Source organism: Anopheles marshallii, chromosome 2 (assembly GCF_943734725.1).
Source record: "Anopheles marshallii chromosome 2, idAnoMarsDA_429_01, whole genome shotgun sequence".
In the NCBI taxonomy this organism is placed as follows: domain Eukaryota; kingdom Metazoa; phylum Arthropoda; class Insecta; order Diptera; family Culicidae; genus Anopheles; species Anopheles marshallii.
The window spans coordinates 11,445,280-11,460,709 of record NC_071326.1 but is presented as its reverse complement, the minus strand read 5'-3'; the positions used below and the strand labels follow the sequence as shown (position 1 = coordinate 11,460,709).

The 15,430-nt window shown below is 46.5% G+C and overlaps 6 protein-coding genes across 6 annotated transcripts; 5 read left to right on the top strand and 1 right to left on the bottom strand.

Moving 5' to 3' along the window:
• The first annotated feature begins 423 nt into the window (after window positions 1–423).
• On the top strand, window positions 424–1,392 carry LOC128709764 (trypsin 3A1-like). Its single transcript, XM_053804783.1, has 3 exons — window positions 424–720; window positions 789–1,126; window positions 1,194–1,392. Exons 1-3 carry the CDS (start codon window positions 424–426, stop codon window positions 1,390–1,392), a joined length of 834 nt encoding a protein of 277 aa, XP_053660758.1.
• Window positions 1,393–2,297: 905 nt separating this feature from the next.
• Window positions 2,298–3,263, top strand: LOC128710099 (trypsin 3A1-like). Its single transcript, XM_053805139.1, has 3 exons — window positions 2,298–2,579; window positions 2,649–3,001; window positions 3,071–3,263. The coding sequence occupies exons 1-3, from the start codon at window positions 2,298–2,300 to the stop codon at window positions 3,261–3,263; spliced, it is 828 nt and encodes a 275-aa protein (XP_053661114.1).
• A 1,489-nt stretch (window positions 3,264–4,752) lies between these two features.
• Window positions 4,753–5,753, bottom strand: LOC128709763 (trypsin alpha-3-like). The gene is made up of 3 exons (XM_053804782.1): window positions 5,448–5,753; window positions 5,021–5,364; window positions 4,753–4,945 (listed from the first exon to the last, which is right to left on the bottom strand). Exons 1-3 carry the CDS (start codon window positions 5,751–5,753, stop codon window positions 4,753–4,755), a joined length of 843 nt encoding a protein of 280 aa, XP_053660757.1.
• A 1,769-nt stretch (window positions 5,754–7,522) lies between these two features.
• LOC128709766 (trypsin 3A1-like) lies at window positions 7,523–8,485 on the top strand. Its single transcript, XM_053804785.1, has 3 exons — window positions 7,523–8,047; window positions 8,115–8,215; window positions 8,293–8,485. The coding sequence occupies exons 1-3, from the start codon at window positions 7,523–7,525 to the stop codon at window positions 8,483–8,485; spliced, it is 819 nt and encodes a 272-aa protein (XP_053660760.1).
• A 1,793-nt stretch (window positions 8,486–10,278) lies between these two features.
• On the top strand, window positions 10,279–11,250 carry LOC128710096 (trypsin-3-like). The gene is made up of 3 exons (XM_053805135.1): window positions 10,279–10,809; window positions 10,878–10,978; window positions 11,058–11,250. The coding sequence occupies exons 1-3, from the start codon at window positions 10,279–10,281 to the stop codon at window positions 11,248–11,250; spliced, it is 825 nt and encodes a 274-aa protein (XP_053661110.1).
• A 630-nt stretch (window positions 11,251–11,880) lies between these two features.
• LOC128709765 (trypsin-7-like) lies at window positions 11,881–12,957 on the top strand. The gene is made up of 4 exons (XM_053804784.1): window positions 11,881–12,186; window positions 12,251–12,481; window positions 12,561–12,664; window positions 12,765–12,957. Exons 1-4 carry the CDS (start codon window positions 11,881–11,883, stop codon window positions 12,955–12,957), a joined length of 834 nt encoding a protein of 277 aa, XP_053660759.1.
• The last annotated feature ends 2,473 nt before the right edge of the window (window positions 12,958–15,430 follow it).

The window sequence follows — 15,430 nt, the reverse complement described above, 5'->3', positions numbered from 1 at the left end:
GTAGGAGGAAAAAATGTATATTTTGTCGCCTTCTTATCAGTATGTTTCGAGAGATCGTCATCTACGCTTATTCGTCTTTGTTTTCGCTCAAAGACAAGAGGAACGAAACACAAAAAAAACCGCAACAAGCTGATCATCAAACGATCGCCCAAAGCGATACAAGTGCGTAAAGGGAGTGCGAGTTGGGTTTGGTAGTTGCAAAACTCAACTAGCCACTTCAAACACAGTGTGTGGCAAATTATTACCACGTATTGCAGCAAATCTCACCTTTTTTTTCCCCGCTATTGCGTTTACTCAGCTGAAGGTGTGTCTGCCGTAAATGGTTGGCATTGGATGATGCGAGATGCGCGAACGCTTTTGCCCCGTGCAGATTGCGATACGAAATCAGTTGGTTCCAGAGTCTAGAGATCTAGAGTAGGTAAGATGCGGGTGGTGCTTTTGTCCTTGGGTTTGCTGTGTCTGGTTGGGCTGTCGGTTGGGCAGGATGCGCTGTCGGTTGGGCAGGATACGAGAAGGACTTTCTTCGACTTTTTCTTAGACGTGGAGAACAAACTGCAGAATGCACGTATCGTTGGTGGTTCGACAGTGTCCATCGCTCGGTACCCGTTCGTCGTGTCATTGCGACGATACTCGAACCACATTTGCTCGTCGTCAGTGATTTCGACCTACTACGCCGCCACCAGCGCTCACTGTACGTACGCGTTTAAAACTTTAACCGGGGTAAGTGGTACACGAGTCACCGTCGCCATTGTCGTGGCACGATCAACGCTTCACTCTCTGTTCCGTAGGTGACCATTTACGGTGGTAGCACTAGCCGGACGACCGGCGGTAAAGTGTTCGTAGTACTCAACAACTTCATCCATCCGGACTACGATCCAGACACGTTCGATTTTGATGTGGCCGTGCTGCAGGTGAAGACACCGTTCACGCCTAACACCAACATTGCTGCTATACCGTTGGCGCCCGTTGGTTACACCGTTCCCGACCGGGTGATGCCCACCGTCACCGGATGGGGTCGCACATCGTCCGGTGGAGCACTATCCCCTTCGCTGCGCGCAGTATCGATCCCCATCGTTAGTACCAGCACGTGTGCATCGCTATGGAATGCGGCAACGATCACGGACAAGTGAGTTTGTGGCTCTGGCGGTGCGATCACGTATCACGCGAGCTAACGAATGTTCTGCCCTTTTCAGTATGCTGTGCGCCGGTTCCAAAGGAAAGGACGCCTGTACGGGTGACAGCGGTGGAGCGCTGGTGGTACCGACGACCAACTACTTCCTCCTTCTCGGCATGGTATCGTGGGGTTCGGCCTCGTGTGGCAGTGAATTCCCGGGCGTATATGTTCGCGTGCCATCAACAAGCATTCAAAGCTTTTTAACGAAATATGTATGATTTGGATGACCGTTTAGGAAAACATGTGTTTTGAACTATGCTTACTAGTGTTTCGATTCGATATGATCACATTTAGGGGTGGTAGAAATTAAAAGGTTTGCACCAGCAAAAAGCCAAAAAAAAGGGCGTTTTGATGGAGGAGTAAGAAAAACGACATGAAATCTTCCAAAAAGACTTGACTTGTGTTCTGTTTATGATGATAATACACTTTCGTTTAGTCGGTTAATTGTTGGAGTATTTACACCCATCCGCTGAACTAGAGCGACAATCTCGAACTGACTGTTTCACGTCCGTTTATTCAGCTTTGGGTAATTTAAGCCACCATGAATTTGAACCATTTGAAGCCAAATAACAAGTAGAAGAAATTTCGAAACTTCAAAAAAGACAACTAATTATCGAAATTAATCTGTGTTACTTGCGCTCGCCACCTTTTATACTGATCATCAGTACAAAATTATTAATCAAATGTTATTCTTCGTAACGTGTCGATAATCTATTGAGCAGTGTTTAAGTCGCTAAGAAGAAGAATATAATACTACTGCTTCTTTGGCCAACCGGTAATATCTCTATCTTTGTCTAATGCTGGGGACCTAAGACAGGCTATATTTATAGTCCCCCGCATTTACTGCGCGTGTTGTAAAATTTAAGAGAAGAACTAAATCAATCAAACGAAACATCGAAATATGTAACACAACAATTACAAGTAATGCTGTAGGCGTATGTCTATTCTTGCTGCCAGAGGATACAACGCCCTCGCTGTAAAAGTTTGCACAGTTGTTAGTGATTTAACTTCGTGAAGAAATGTCTCGTCGGTTTGTTCTTTTTTGCTCGATCCAACTCGGGCTTACTTACACGCATCACCGGTCCACCCAGTGCTTTGGTGACTGCTCTTGTAAACGCATAGCATGAGGTTATTGGTAGTAGCTTTACTTTTATGCGTAACCGATACATTCGCTGACAGTATCGCGCTACAGCAATGGCGTTCGATGCAGGTGCGCCGAAACGTCCGGCGGGAACCGGGCATGTCCGGGCGGATTATTGGCGGTTACGAGGCAAACATTGCGGATCTACCCTTTCAGCTGTCGGTGCGGCGAATTAATTATCACATCTGCGGTGCATCCGTGGTGGATTCGTCCTTTGCCATCACTGCCGCTCACTGTATGACGCCCAAACCTGATCCCGAGTTTGTATGTGGTAAAACAGACGCTTTACTCAGTAAGTGTACGAATGTCGCTGATTCGATCGTCCCATTCTAGATCACGCTGCAAGGAGGTGCTACCAATCGGACGGACGACATTGCGGGAGTGATATTTCAAACCGAAGAAATTATCGTGCATCCAGCGTATAATCCTTCCACGTACCATAACGATGTCGCTTTGATCCGCATCGTGGGGACATTCGAAGGATATGAAAATGTGTACCCAATTGCATTGGAAACCGTACCGATAACTTCGAACAGTTTGAATCCTGTGTATTGTACGGTGTCCGGTTGGGGGCTCACCGATATGTATAATGGCAAACTTCCAGAGATGCTGCGCGCGGTACGGATCCCACTGATTCCTTATACCGACTGCCGCCGAAAGTGGAGTCCATTGGCTGTTACGACTTCGTAAGTTACTTAATCTGGCACGAACTGTGTTGGTCGCTGTTTCCTTAATGCGTTACACATACGTTTCAGGATGATCTGCGCTGGAGAACCACGGCGAGATACCTGCAACGGAGATAGCGGTGGCCCCTTGGTGTGTAACGACAAACTTTACGGCTTAGTTTCTTGGGGCGCCAACCAATGTGGAGGCACTTATCCGGGAGTGTACACTAGCATAACGTCAAAGGATGTGGCCAACTTCATAGCACAGTACATTCCGGTATAAGGTGGTGAATCTGGAAATGTAACCTGGAGGGTAAAAAAAACTAATAAAATATGACACTGTACACATTGGGATGGAAAGACTTTGTTTAATTGGTTCCGAACACAAATAGGGAATTACTTTTCATAAGAATAACTACCGACCAATGGGGCGGCCCGGTGGCATAATGGTAGCGGCGCCGGTCTTCACACGAACGGACCGGACCAAAATCCCATTCGGGACAATCCCCCGTAGCAAGGACTGACTATCCGGCTACGTGGTAAAATAAGTCGATACGGCCAGGCCGTTCTAACGAAAAAAAAAAAAAACTACCGACCAATCTTTTCTGTATGTGTGGATGTTAGTAACAACTAGTGATGTGCGCTCCGGAGCCGGGTCCGACTTCAGCCCGGAGCCGGTTCCGAACCCACGGCTCCGGAGCTGGCTCCGAACCTACGGCTCCGAATCAACGGCTCCGGAGTCGACTCCGATCCTACGACTCCGAATCCACGACTCCGGAGCCGGCTTCGAACCTATGGCTCCGAACCCATGGCTCCCAATCCACGGCTCCGGAGCCGGCTCCGAACCTACGGCTCCGAATCCACGGCTCCGAACTAACTGCTCAAAAGCCTGTGGCAAACAAAAAGGACCCCCCAATTTCCCCCGGTCAGCGTTTTAGAAAATTATACCCATCACCTCCCTCCTCCTCCTCCTTCTCCTCCTGCTAATCCCTCGTAAACCCCTCTCTCCCCACCCTCTCCTTCACCGTCACCTTCGTGAGTTCGGAGCCGTGGGTTCGGAGCCGTCTCCGAAATTGTTTGGAGCCGATCGGAGAAGGTTCCGGATCCGGAGCCGTTCTTCCCATCACTAGTAACAACACAGTAAGGTGGTTTCTTTAGAAGGTGGAATGTGTGTTTATACCACACACATACACACACACACACACACACACACACACACAATATCAGTCTATTCACATTTTGAAAACATTTTGTATCCATCCTGAACAAAACAACTACTAGCAAAAACCAACACATCCGCATAGTGTACAGTCTTTTGTACAGAGACAGTTTACTCAATTGGTTTAACATCTGCCGTATCTGAAGCTCTTAGAAATTGTGCAAAATCTTCGCGGGCCACGGCCCAATAGTGATGACGATCGTACCACGAAAGCTTCGCATAAAGCAAACAAATGTAGTCATATCTTATTGTAACAGTTTGTGCTAAACAGAAACAATACTGATATATGTATGAACTGTCTATCCGATAGGATTTTGTTGGCAGACAGTTCGGCATAATAAAGAATGGTTCGGGTCGACTCCACGTTGCACACTGTTTACACAGTTGTGAAGTGTCTACGGCAACAACTTGCGACCATAGCGAAACTTCACGGTGAACACAAAATGCCACGTGTCTAGATTGTCATGCCGATTGCACAAATTTGGAAATGAATAGCCAAGTTATGACGCTACTATTTATTGTAACCTTTAGAAGCAACGTGTGTTAACGCTACTTAAACACCGCTATTCTCTGTGATGAACTTGCGGATATCCTTGTTGCCAATGTAGGTGTAAATTCCAGGATAATCGCTGCCACACCGATCGGCACCCCAGGACACTAGTCCAATTTGTGTTCCGTTCTGCACCAGTGGACCACCGCTGTCTCCGTTGCACGAGTCGCGTCCCGGATGACCGGCACAGATAGCACTGCAAGGGCAAAGATGGTGTGTTAGAGAACCGTCCCATACCACGATCACGCTCAGCTCGTTGACGATCACTTACGTCTTAGCTATCCGGACGGGGCGCCACTTGGCCACACACTTGGAATAGCTGGTAATCGGAATGTTAACCGTGCGGAGAGTTGGTGCCAAAGTGGAATCCTGAGCAGTTAGTCCCCAGCCGTTCACCGTAGACACGCTGTTCACCCGCAGATTGTACAGTTCGGAAGCAAGAGGAATAGTTGCGAGACCGGAATGGTCTAGGAAGGAGGTGGCGATGCGTAGGATGGCAACATCGTTGAGGTAAGTTTTTTGTACGAATTCAGGATGGGTGACGACCTTATCGACCTGGAACACAATGCCGCTAGCATCATCGGTCCGCTGGACAGTTCCAGCGAGAAGTGTCAGCTGTGAGAAGGAAGAGACAAAACAGGTGGATAAGTACCAAAACCTTTCATTGTGGTAGGCTCTATTCACTGGGCGCTACTAACTCTCTCGACATCGGACGGTGGGTTTTGACAATGGGCGGCCGACAGTGCGTGTTTGGCAGAGATGATCGATGCACCGCAGATGTGGTTGCCACTGTCGCGCAGGGACAGCAGGTATGGCAACGGTTCTTCCAGCTCTGTACCACCGACGATGCGTCCGCTGAATTTCCTATCCTTGTCATCATCATTCGAGTCCACCTGCACGCGCCTCTGCCGGGAGGCATAGGCGTTCCGCTCTTGATCGCACAACACACCGGCAACACAAAGCGCTAGCAGCAACAGGGCTGGTCCCATCTTGAGCGACACCATCATTTCGAAATGCTACACTAAACTGATGAGCAGCCTCGGTGCGTTGCGAAACATATAGAACCAGCCGACTTGTTGGCAGAAAACATTGCGTGTTGGGACAGCTGTATGGCGGTTTGCTCGTATGAGACGAAAATATTTGAACGCTTCCGCGTTGCAAGGAATATTTGTTATTTTTCCGCACAGAAAACAAATTTTAGATGATGACGCCAATCGAGCTGTCGCTAGCACATGCTTCCACATGTTGGCTGGAGTTGATGAATTAATATTGATCATAATACAAAAGTAGCTTCTTCTTAAAAGATTTGTGCCAAATCATTCGAACCCCACGAACGAGGAAGAAATTCTATTTCTTGGGAACTTTCCAGAAAGCCATATTTAGTTAACGCACTGCATGCGTCATACTCCTTTTCATATGAATTTGAGTGAATCATTCAATCCGTTAAATGTCTGAGATTGTCTGCATACAAGAATCTAGAAAAATTAATCTTCAATAATAGTTTAAACACCTAGGAAATAACACAAAAATCATTTGATTGCATTATGCATTTCAGTTGAAATGTTATTGTTCTACTGCCACATCTAGATTAGCTGGTGTTAAACCAAATTTCGGGTTCAGTCGATCTTCCCAATTAGAGGCTATCAATATCTGGGATTTTCGGCGTCAAATGGAAAAGTTGAAGCCCTTTTCAGATTCTTTTCAAGATGAAGTTGAGTGTGCTTATACGATAGATGAGAAATACCTTCCTCGTTTTAGATTTTATTCAAAAGGAAATTTTTGGGCACATTTGTCCTATTGGAATTCTCACTACTTGAAGTGCGAAACTGTAACACATAATTGATTTTCACCTTGCGAATGTTCGGAAAAATTCCACCGTTTTCAACCGTTCCGTTTTCAACGTCAAAATAAGCCAGCAATTGTCCCAACCACTTTTATATCTAAACTTACTAAATATTTTGATTTATTTGGATACAAACATTCGGAGATTCAGAAAGCTTTTCATTAATAGTTGGGAGTTTGAAAAGTCTAAAGATTCATTCGATCAACTTTTCTCAGAAAGTTCATTCGGTGTAATATTTATAAACCATTTTCCGGATTAACCAAATGTTGTATATTCTGGTGTAGAATCACTCCAGATGTTCCATAAATTTCTCATTATGTTTATTTTTGTTATAGCTCCTTCACGTATTAGATATCACTTGTAAAAACGGAAACCTTTCGGGAGAAAAACACGAAATCAGGCATGTCAAACACATTGTATAAGTGCCTAGCATATTTGGAACGATGATTGCTTTCGTTATTAAACGAATTGTGCTACGTAAGGATTGATAAACCCTGGCCAGGTACTATAAATATTGTTACGTTAACGTCTCTTTGCTCACTAAGGGACATAAATGATCCATTCATAATATTTGATTACGTTGCTTAAATTCAATCGGAAAACTGGCTTACCGTAACCGTGGACGAAGGAAGAGCAGAACGGGGAGATGGAGGTGATGGAGCTTTTAGGTTGGTTTTGAGTTTTGAAACCGATCCCTGATCAATGGCAAATAAATTGGTTAACATGATGCGTTGTTTTTGCTAATCACATCCGATAACTGCTAATCGCACGTAATGGGTTTCATGATAATGGGACCAGCGACTGATAGTGAGTGGAGTAGCAAATGTTGGTTGAATGTATTATCGTGGTCCAGCTGATTGGGTGCGATTTTTTGGGTATAAAAGTAAACTAGGGCGTACCGTAGGTAGTAGTTCGTTTCGGAAGACAACCATGAAGGCGTTCGTAGTGTTGGCATTGTGCGTGGCCGCCGTAGCGGCGTTGACCGATGAGGAAGTTTGGTTGCAGTACAACCGTCGTATGCCGGGAGCGTACCACACCAAGGGAGTGAAGCAACTTCCACCCTACCAGGGCAGAATCGTCGGTGGAGTGGAAGCCGACATCGCCAACTATCCGTACCAGCTGTCGCTTCGTCGTGCCCAGCACAGCTGTGGTGCGTCCGTGATTGCGGCCCGGTGGGCGCTGTCTGCTGCTCACTGCACGTTCCCAGTGCCTGCACCGGGTGTTATCACTCTGCAGGGCGGCAGCTCCAATCGCCTGACGGGAGGAGTTGTGTTCCAAGTTGAGGAGATCATTAACCACCCGGACTACGATGACTGGAACCTGTACAACGATGTGTGTGTTCTGCGCACTGCAGCGGATCTGGTTGGCCAGCATATTGCTGTGATCGCTTTGGATCCTCCTGGTACAGCCCATGCCGCTGGTTCCCGCGCCGTGCTCAGCGGATGGGGTCTAGATGTATGTGACAGTAGAACAGTTGAGGGCGAAAGATCGCTGTTTCATGTATTCCTTCTTTCTTCTGCAGGATAACCGCCAGCTCCCGACCATGCTCCGTCGCGTTGACATTCCCGTGGTTGATCAGGCAACCTGTGTATCGGCGTGGAGTCCTTTGACCGTTACGGCTGAGTAAGCGTTTCAGCATCACGTGTGAATCGGGCGATCAAATTACTAAAACATTCGGGGTTTTTACAATCTACTTACAGTATGATCTGTGCCAGCGAACCTGGACGCGATGCGTGCAACGGTGACAGCGGTGGCCCATTGGTCGTTGGAGGACAACAGATTGGTATCGTTTCGTGGGGCGATGCGCAGTGCGAAGGTACCCGGCCGGGTGTGTTCGCTCGCGTTGCCTTCCCAAATACCCGCAACTGGATCACCCAGGTCACCGGTGTTTAAAGAAATAAGCCTACCGATCAGAAATAAAGTTTTGAGCTTCCAGTATACATGACGGAGGATTTGAGATTTAAAAATAAACAATGAAAGAAAGTACCAAACTTTATCGCCTCGACCGTAAACTACTAAATGATGCTTATCTCCAAACAGGCTTATAATTTCATGAAACACCACAAGGTTATGTAAGGCGTAGAGCGGCTAAATGACATTGAGTTTAAGCACAGTGACACAATTGATTGTTTTATGAGTTATTTTACGATCGTCATCTTATCAGACGCTACAACTCCGCTTAATATCAAGGTAGCGCGGCTTTGTTACCGTTAATCCCTTAAACTTTGTCCTTGACCAAAGGGTACCATGCCTGTACTATTTGAGGACATAAAAGAAACGTCAGAAAATGTTACGGTGACAGCATCATCCGGCTCCTGTCAATACCCAGAATCGAGCATTGCTTTATGTACTGACTTTTATAACACAATTGAACGTGTACCTGGATAATCGATTCTGTTTTGTCTGGCTCAACAACCCTTATCGGTCAAGGTATGTCTACTGCAATTCATGCGGTGTGTCCAGCAAGATAATCAATGTTACGTACGGGAGGCACGGTTCGTGCGATTTTCTCTTACTGAACTCTGTTTCATTCAAGCAGACTTAAGCAACCAGACTTACCAACAGGTGACCTATATCCTATAAACTGTAAAATAACGATGATAAAACTTAGCCATTTCAGAGTAGAAACACTAGTTACTTATTTACTTATCAGGCGCTAAAATCATTTCGCGGTGTTGGCCTGCTGCAAGATTGCTCAAAGCCGCTCCGTTGTATTATCCTCTTCTGGATCGCCTGGAGGGCGCATTAACGCCTTCCCCAAATCTCAATTTGGAACTATCACGCATCCTCCATACATGTGGACGGGCTGCATCACACGATGTCATTCCAATAACGTAACCAGCCAACCTGAACCTGACGAGTCTAATTTGCTGTACGACTAAAGACACTAGATCCACAAGAGACACAGAAATCAACAGAATTCATACACGTCAAAGTCAAGACATTTGAAGAATAGAATTACAACTTGGGTCTACTATTTACCTGGGTCTACTATTTCCGGCTTTGATTGTTGTATACTAGTTGCTAGATACATAGTTTTGCATAGAAAGCAGCTGCACGGGTGCCGGTTCAGTCAAATGAAGACTGGTAAACTACTGCTAAACTACTGAACCATTACTGTTAAGTACTTACAAATCTAACCGATCTAATAAACAAGGACTCACACATTTATGTATCGAAATACATCTTTCATTTTTTCTAGTATTAATATTCTAATAAAGATTTAAACAGTAAATAAACAATATTAATATCTGAATTATTCCAAGAGAGTCTGTTAAACGCATCTTGTGTGTTTGGGAGAGATACTTTAGAATTCGATTTAGGATGCCGAGACGTACCTTTGCATCACTGTAACTGCTTATCTAGATGCGCTGGCACTGGTGATATCATCGTTTTTTTTTTCTTGCAAAATTTCTTGGGTTTTTTGGTGACCGTGTTTCATAGTCGTCTGGATGTATGAATTTACAAGGGAAATTTGATTCGGGAAATACTGTGGATGTTTTGATATGCTCGACACAGAACTTGATCTATACTTTGATAATCCTCCATTATCTTCATTTGGCACTTGTTGGTAGCGGCGATAAAGATTGGCGGGCTCTCGGTGGATGTCCGATAGGTGTAATGAAATGTATAAAAGTAATTCTCGCGCTGGCATGTGTTACAGAAACCAGCGCAAGGCATTCAGGATGAAGCAACTGTTCTGTTTGATTTTACTTTTTGCATCAGCTTTAGCGAGTTTCGAAGCGGAACAATGGGTCAGATACACCCATCGCCATATGCCCGGTGCATACCATAGCCTGGGTCTTCCCGTACGGCCACCCAACCTAGGCCGGGTCGTTGGAGGAGTCGATGCAAACATTGCCGACTATCCGTACCAGCTGTCGTTGCGCCGTTTCAACGATCACTTTTGTGGTGCATCCGTTATTGCAGCTCGCTGGGCACTGTCCGCTGCGCACTGCACATTCCCACTGCCGGTACCAAGCTCGGTGCAACTTCTAGGCGGAACTGCCGACCGTACGGCTGGTGGCGTCATGTTCGACGTGGAAGAAATCATCAACCATCCCAACTATGACGATTGGACGGTGGAGTTCGACGTGTGTGTGCTGCGTACGGTGGTTGACTTGAGTGGAGCCAACATTGTGCCTGTTGCCTTGGATCCGTCCGGAACGACACATGCGCCTGGATCTCGAGCTGTTGTCAGTGGATGGGGTGCATCCGTAAGAATCGAGAATCGAGGATCAAGATGGAAGCTGAATGTCTCTAAGTAACGCGCATTGTTTTCCAGGGAGCCGGAACTTTACCGATCATTCTACAACGCGTCGATATTCCGGTTGTTTCCGATGCGGAATGCGCTTTGGCTTGGCCAGAAGGATGGGTCACTCCGGAGTAGGTTTTGAGACTGCAGATCGTTGCAGACTGTAGGTGAACGGTGTCTAATACTTTCACGTTTTATGCCTTCCTTCAGCATGCTTTGCGCCAGCGAACCTGGACGGGACGCGTGTAACGCTGACAGCGGTGGCCCACTGGTTGTGGGTGGATCTCAAATCGGGATTGTTTCGTGGGGAGATCCAGCCTGTGTTGGATCGCCACCAGGTGTGTACGCGCGGGTTGCATTCCCCACCATTCGTAGCTTCATTTTGGACACTACTGGAGCATAAATGTAGGATGGTTGATTAAAGGATTTGAATAAAATGTCATATTGCAAACAAAATATGTGAGTTTAATTGTGTTCCGAATTTTGGAACTTCAATTTTAGAATGTATGAGGAATATATTTCTATTGTTTATCCACCCACGGACTGGTGATTGTTGAGGGAAATACATACGTCATCTTGTAGCACTCGTCACATAGCACACGGAAAAAAATGTTATAAAAGAAACACACTTCTAACGGACGTAACTGCATTGATCTCATGCCTTCCTTGTCCAGTTGGCGTCTGTTGTACTCGACACACGGAGCATGTTTTTATCAAAACCTGACCAGTGTGTTTACGCTGCGTCAGGCACGAACGGAATCATGTAGTGGTTGTTGCATGTTGCGATGTGCGTATAGTTCGCATTCGGTGACTTGTTCCAGTGACAGGCGCCTGATTGCAGTATGATAGTGTCAGCAAAATAAATTGGCAGGAGTCGCTGTTAGACAGCCGGTATACAATGATTGAGTAGACGGTATGGTTCGCATCGCGCGAAAAAAATGCATCTCGTTCATCCGGCATGCATGACCTATAAATAACTGGCTGAAGGCACCCGTAAGGCTTATAGCAAGCGGTCGGGTTCAGTGGTGCAGTAATGAAACTTGTCGTAGTATTTTGTGCGGTAGCAGTTGCCGTGGTCAGTGCGAGCGATGTAGCAAGCGAGCGATTCGAGCGGCGCATGCTGCCGGACGGTGCACAGCAGATCGACGATCGTCAGCAGATGGGAAATGTTGGGTCGCTGAAGAAGATTGTCGGTGGTGGACCGGTAAGCATCCAGACGCACTCCTACCAGCTGTCGCTGCGCAACTACGACTACCACATCTGCGGTGCCTCGATCATATCGAGCGTTTGGGCCCTTACTGCAGCCCATTGTCTGTACCCCGATCCGGACCCGAAAACGGTAAGCAGAGTCCGTTGGCGAATGCAATGGTTGGAGAGTTAATAGACACTGTTTGGCTTTAAAGATCACACTGCGCGCTGGAACCAGCAATCAGTCGGTCGGTGGTCGCATCTTCAATGCATCTCGTATCATCATCCACCCGATGTACAATCCCAGCTCGATGGATAACGATGCGGCGGTGATTCGTGTGGATTCGTACTTCACTGGCCCTAACATGGGATACATTGCACTGGTGCCGCTGGGTTATGAACCGATGGCGGGTGTTCGGGCTATCGTTACGGGCTGGGGACGCCAGGTAGGTCATGAGCTGAACGGGAGGAGGCACAATGTTGGGAACCAACCCCATATTGAATACCACTGCCCGCATATTACAGAGCGAGGACTCGAAACAGTCGATGACACTGGCCGGAGTGGAAATCCCCATCGTAGATAAGGCAGAGTGTATGAATCAATGGAGCGGCGTATCGGTGACACCACAGTGCGTATGCGACCGAACCGAATGGGTCTTATCGGGTGGTACGTAAGCTGGCGATATTGTTTTTCATCGTCCGGTTTTTTTTTTTTGCTTCCTTCTGCAGAATGATCTGTGCCGGAGCGTTGGGCAAGGATTCGTGCAACGGTGACAGTGGCGGCCCGCTAGTTTCCGGCGGACGCCAGATCGGTATCGTATCGTGGGGATCGACCAAATGCGGTGGCCCGCTAGCAGCTATCTACACTAACCTGGGCAACGTGGCTATCCGCACCTTTATCAGCTCGACGACGGGCGTCTGAGATTGACGGTGTGCGCTACGAACGAATAAAAGCAAAATAAATATATCTCCACGTTGAACTAACCCATTATCAGTGGTTGATGCACAAACCTGGCCTGGCGTTATGTTTTGTTTGCGTTTCGAAGGTTGTTTGATAACAGTCCGTCAGTACTAGCAGGCTGTGTGGTGAAGTTTCGAAGATTTGCAACGCTTTTACCGAAAGCTTTCAGCGTGTGAGAAAACTGAGGAGCTTGTGTGAGCTTTCAGGGTAAAAGTTGCACCCTGTTTTCTCGTATGAAAGCTGCCGACAGTTGACGACATTCCTCAGTGGAAACTTAATTAGATTTGGGATTTAAAAAAATGGGTGAGATAGATGCAAAATGATGACAAAATAAAAAAAACGAAATAAAATTGACGACGAAAAAAGATTGAATTGCCTTAAAAAAGAACTTCAATTTGAATTGGAAAAAAATGAGGTTTTGTTGAAGTCTCTTGTAATCTCGGATACACCACGCTGAAAATCTTATCAGTTTATTGTACAATCATGGTAGATAGCAGCTGTATCATTGTGATGACCGGTTAGATGATGTGACAAGAGATGTTTCATGTAGAAAATGTCTATCCGTTTCGTTATAGTAAGCAAACATTCATTCGTCGAACGTGCGACCGGCACTACTGTTGGACACCATTCAGCATTTGTGTGCAGAATATGCTGGAATGGATGTATGATAATCCAATCCGGAAAATGTGATGGAATCATCGGCTTAAAGTAGGTACGGCCCACTGGCAGATGAATATGGATCAGATGGTCGGTTGCATATTTCCTATTTCATTCCGATGAAGTTATCGGTGTATCGGAGTTGTAATCTAACGCTGGCGAAGTTGTGGCTGTTTACAATACAACTAGAGGTATTGGAGCTATATAAAAATAATCTAACAGCGCTACGGTTCGTTAGGATACACCGAACGTGGTTTGATAAGATGCGTTCTCCGACCGGTTAGTAGTTGCATGGTGAAAATGTTCATATGAGGCGTGTAGTGTCGTAAGCTTGTCTCACCACCGGACCGGACGGAGTGCCGGTTGTTCGAGACAGGAATGCCGGATCGCATATCAAACGTCAAAGCTGAATGGTTGGAATTGGAATGAATGGAATGAAAGCAGTAGCCCTCAGCAGTGAAGCAGTAACCGGGCCTGGAATTGCTAACGAACAAGCCCAACGAGGCGCATGATGGTCACATCACCGGAAAATCGTATGCAACAAAATAAAAATCAAAATTCATCTTTATCCTTACCCGGCTGTCCTTGTTTAGAATGGAGAAGCTTGTAAGCGACAAGGAGAGTGACAAAAAAAAGCGGAGCTTCCATCGCAGATGTCATGCTCAACCCAGAGATGCAACGGGGGCCATATCATCATCATCAGCCGCAACAGCAGGATGGAAGTTTTCATACTTTTACAACCAAACACATGGCAACAAACGGCGGCAACGAACGGTACCGTTGTGGGAGTCTTAAACAACATGGCATGTACCGTGCATGATGAAAATGAAGTGGAAAATGTACATTATCTCACCCGGATAGACACGAGCCCTCCCACTTTCGGTGATTGTGGTTAGTTTTTGTGTCGGGTTTGGAGGGAGGGTTAAAAATGATGGCACGGTTATGGAGCAGCGCAACGGGCGTTCGGGCGATGAATTCTAGTCGCGGCCGTCGGATCTGACGTTTGATGCATTAATTAAACATTGTCGTTGGGTATGCTGTCGGGCGCCCTCGTCGTGCAAACTAACGGATATGTCGTGAAACAATGCGCTTCATAAATGAAACCTTCAAGGCATGCGCTTATCTCTCTACGGGATACGCGAGCCATTTCATAGCAGGAAGTTCGCTTCCCAGCGCTTGGTTCAATCAACGCTTTAATAAGCGTCACTGCAAACAGGTTACAGAAAGATTGTGTGGATTTATTTCAGAACTTCCGCAAAAGGTACAATTATTGTTATTCCTCGTCCTTTCGCAAAATGTGGCTTTAAATTTAAACGCATCAATACGAGTGATAATATTGCCAAAAGTACAAACACACACACACACACACGACTGACAGTCAAGGTCCCTGAGTCGTCAGTTCTCATCCATATTGCCGCATTACCACGAACGCACGTTGAGAGATACTAATGTCATTTAATTTTACGACTCTACCCAAAGCACCTTGATTGCAAATTGATAATTACCCCGTAACCAAGTGGCCGTACCCGGAAAGGTGAACCTTACCAGAGCCCACCAAACGGGACGGTCGACAGTCGCCCGTCGGAAGATAAGCCGGGTGCCGGGTATGGTCAAGGTACTTTAGCTGATTCAGCAACGCTTGTTGAATACTAATGTTGGTGCACCCGCTAACTACTCACCGGGGAGAATCCGTTACACATTGGTCACCGGCGGTTTTGGTGCGAGAAATTACGGACACTGCTGCTGTTGAACTATTGCTCCACGATGAGCCATGGAT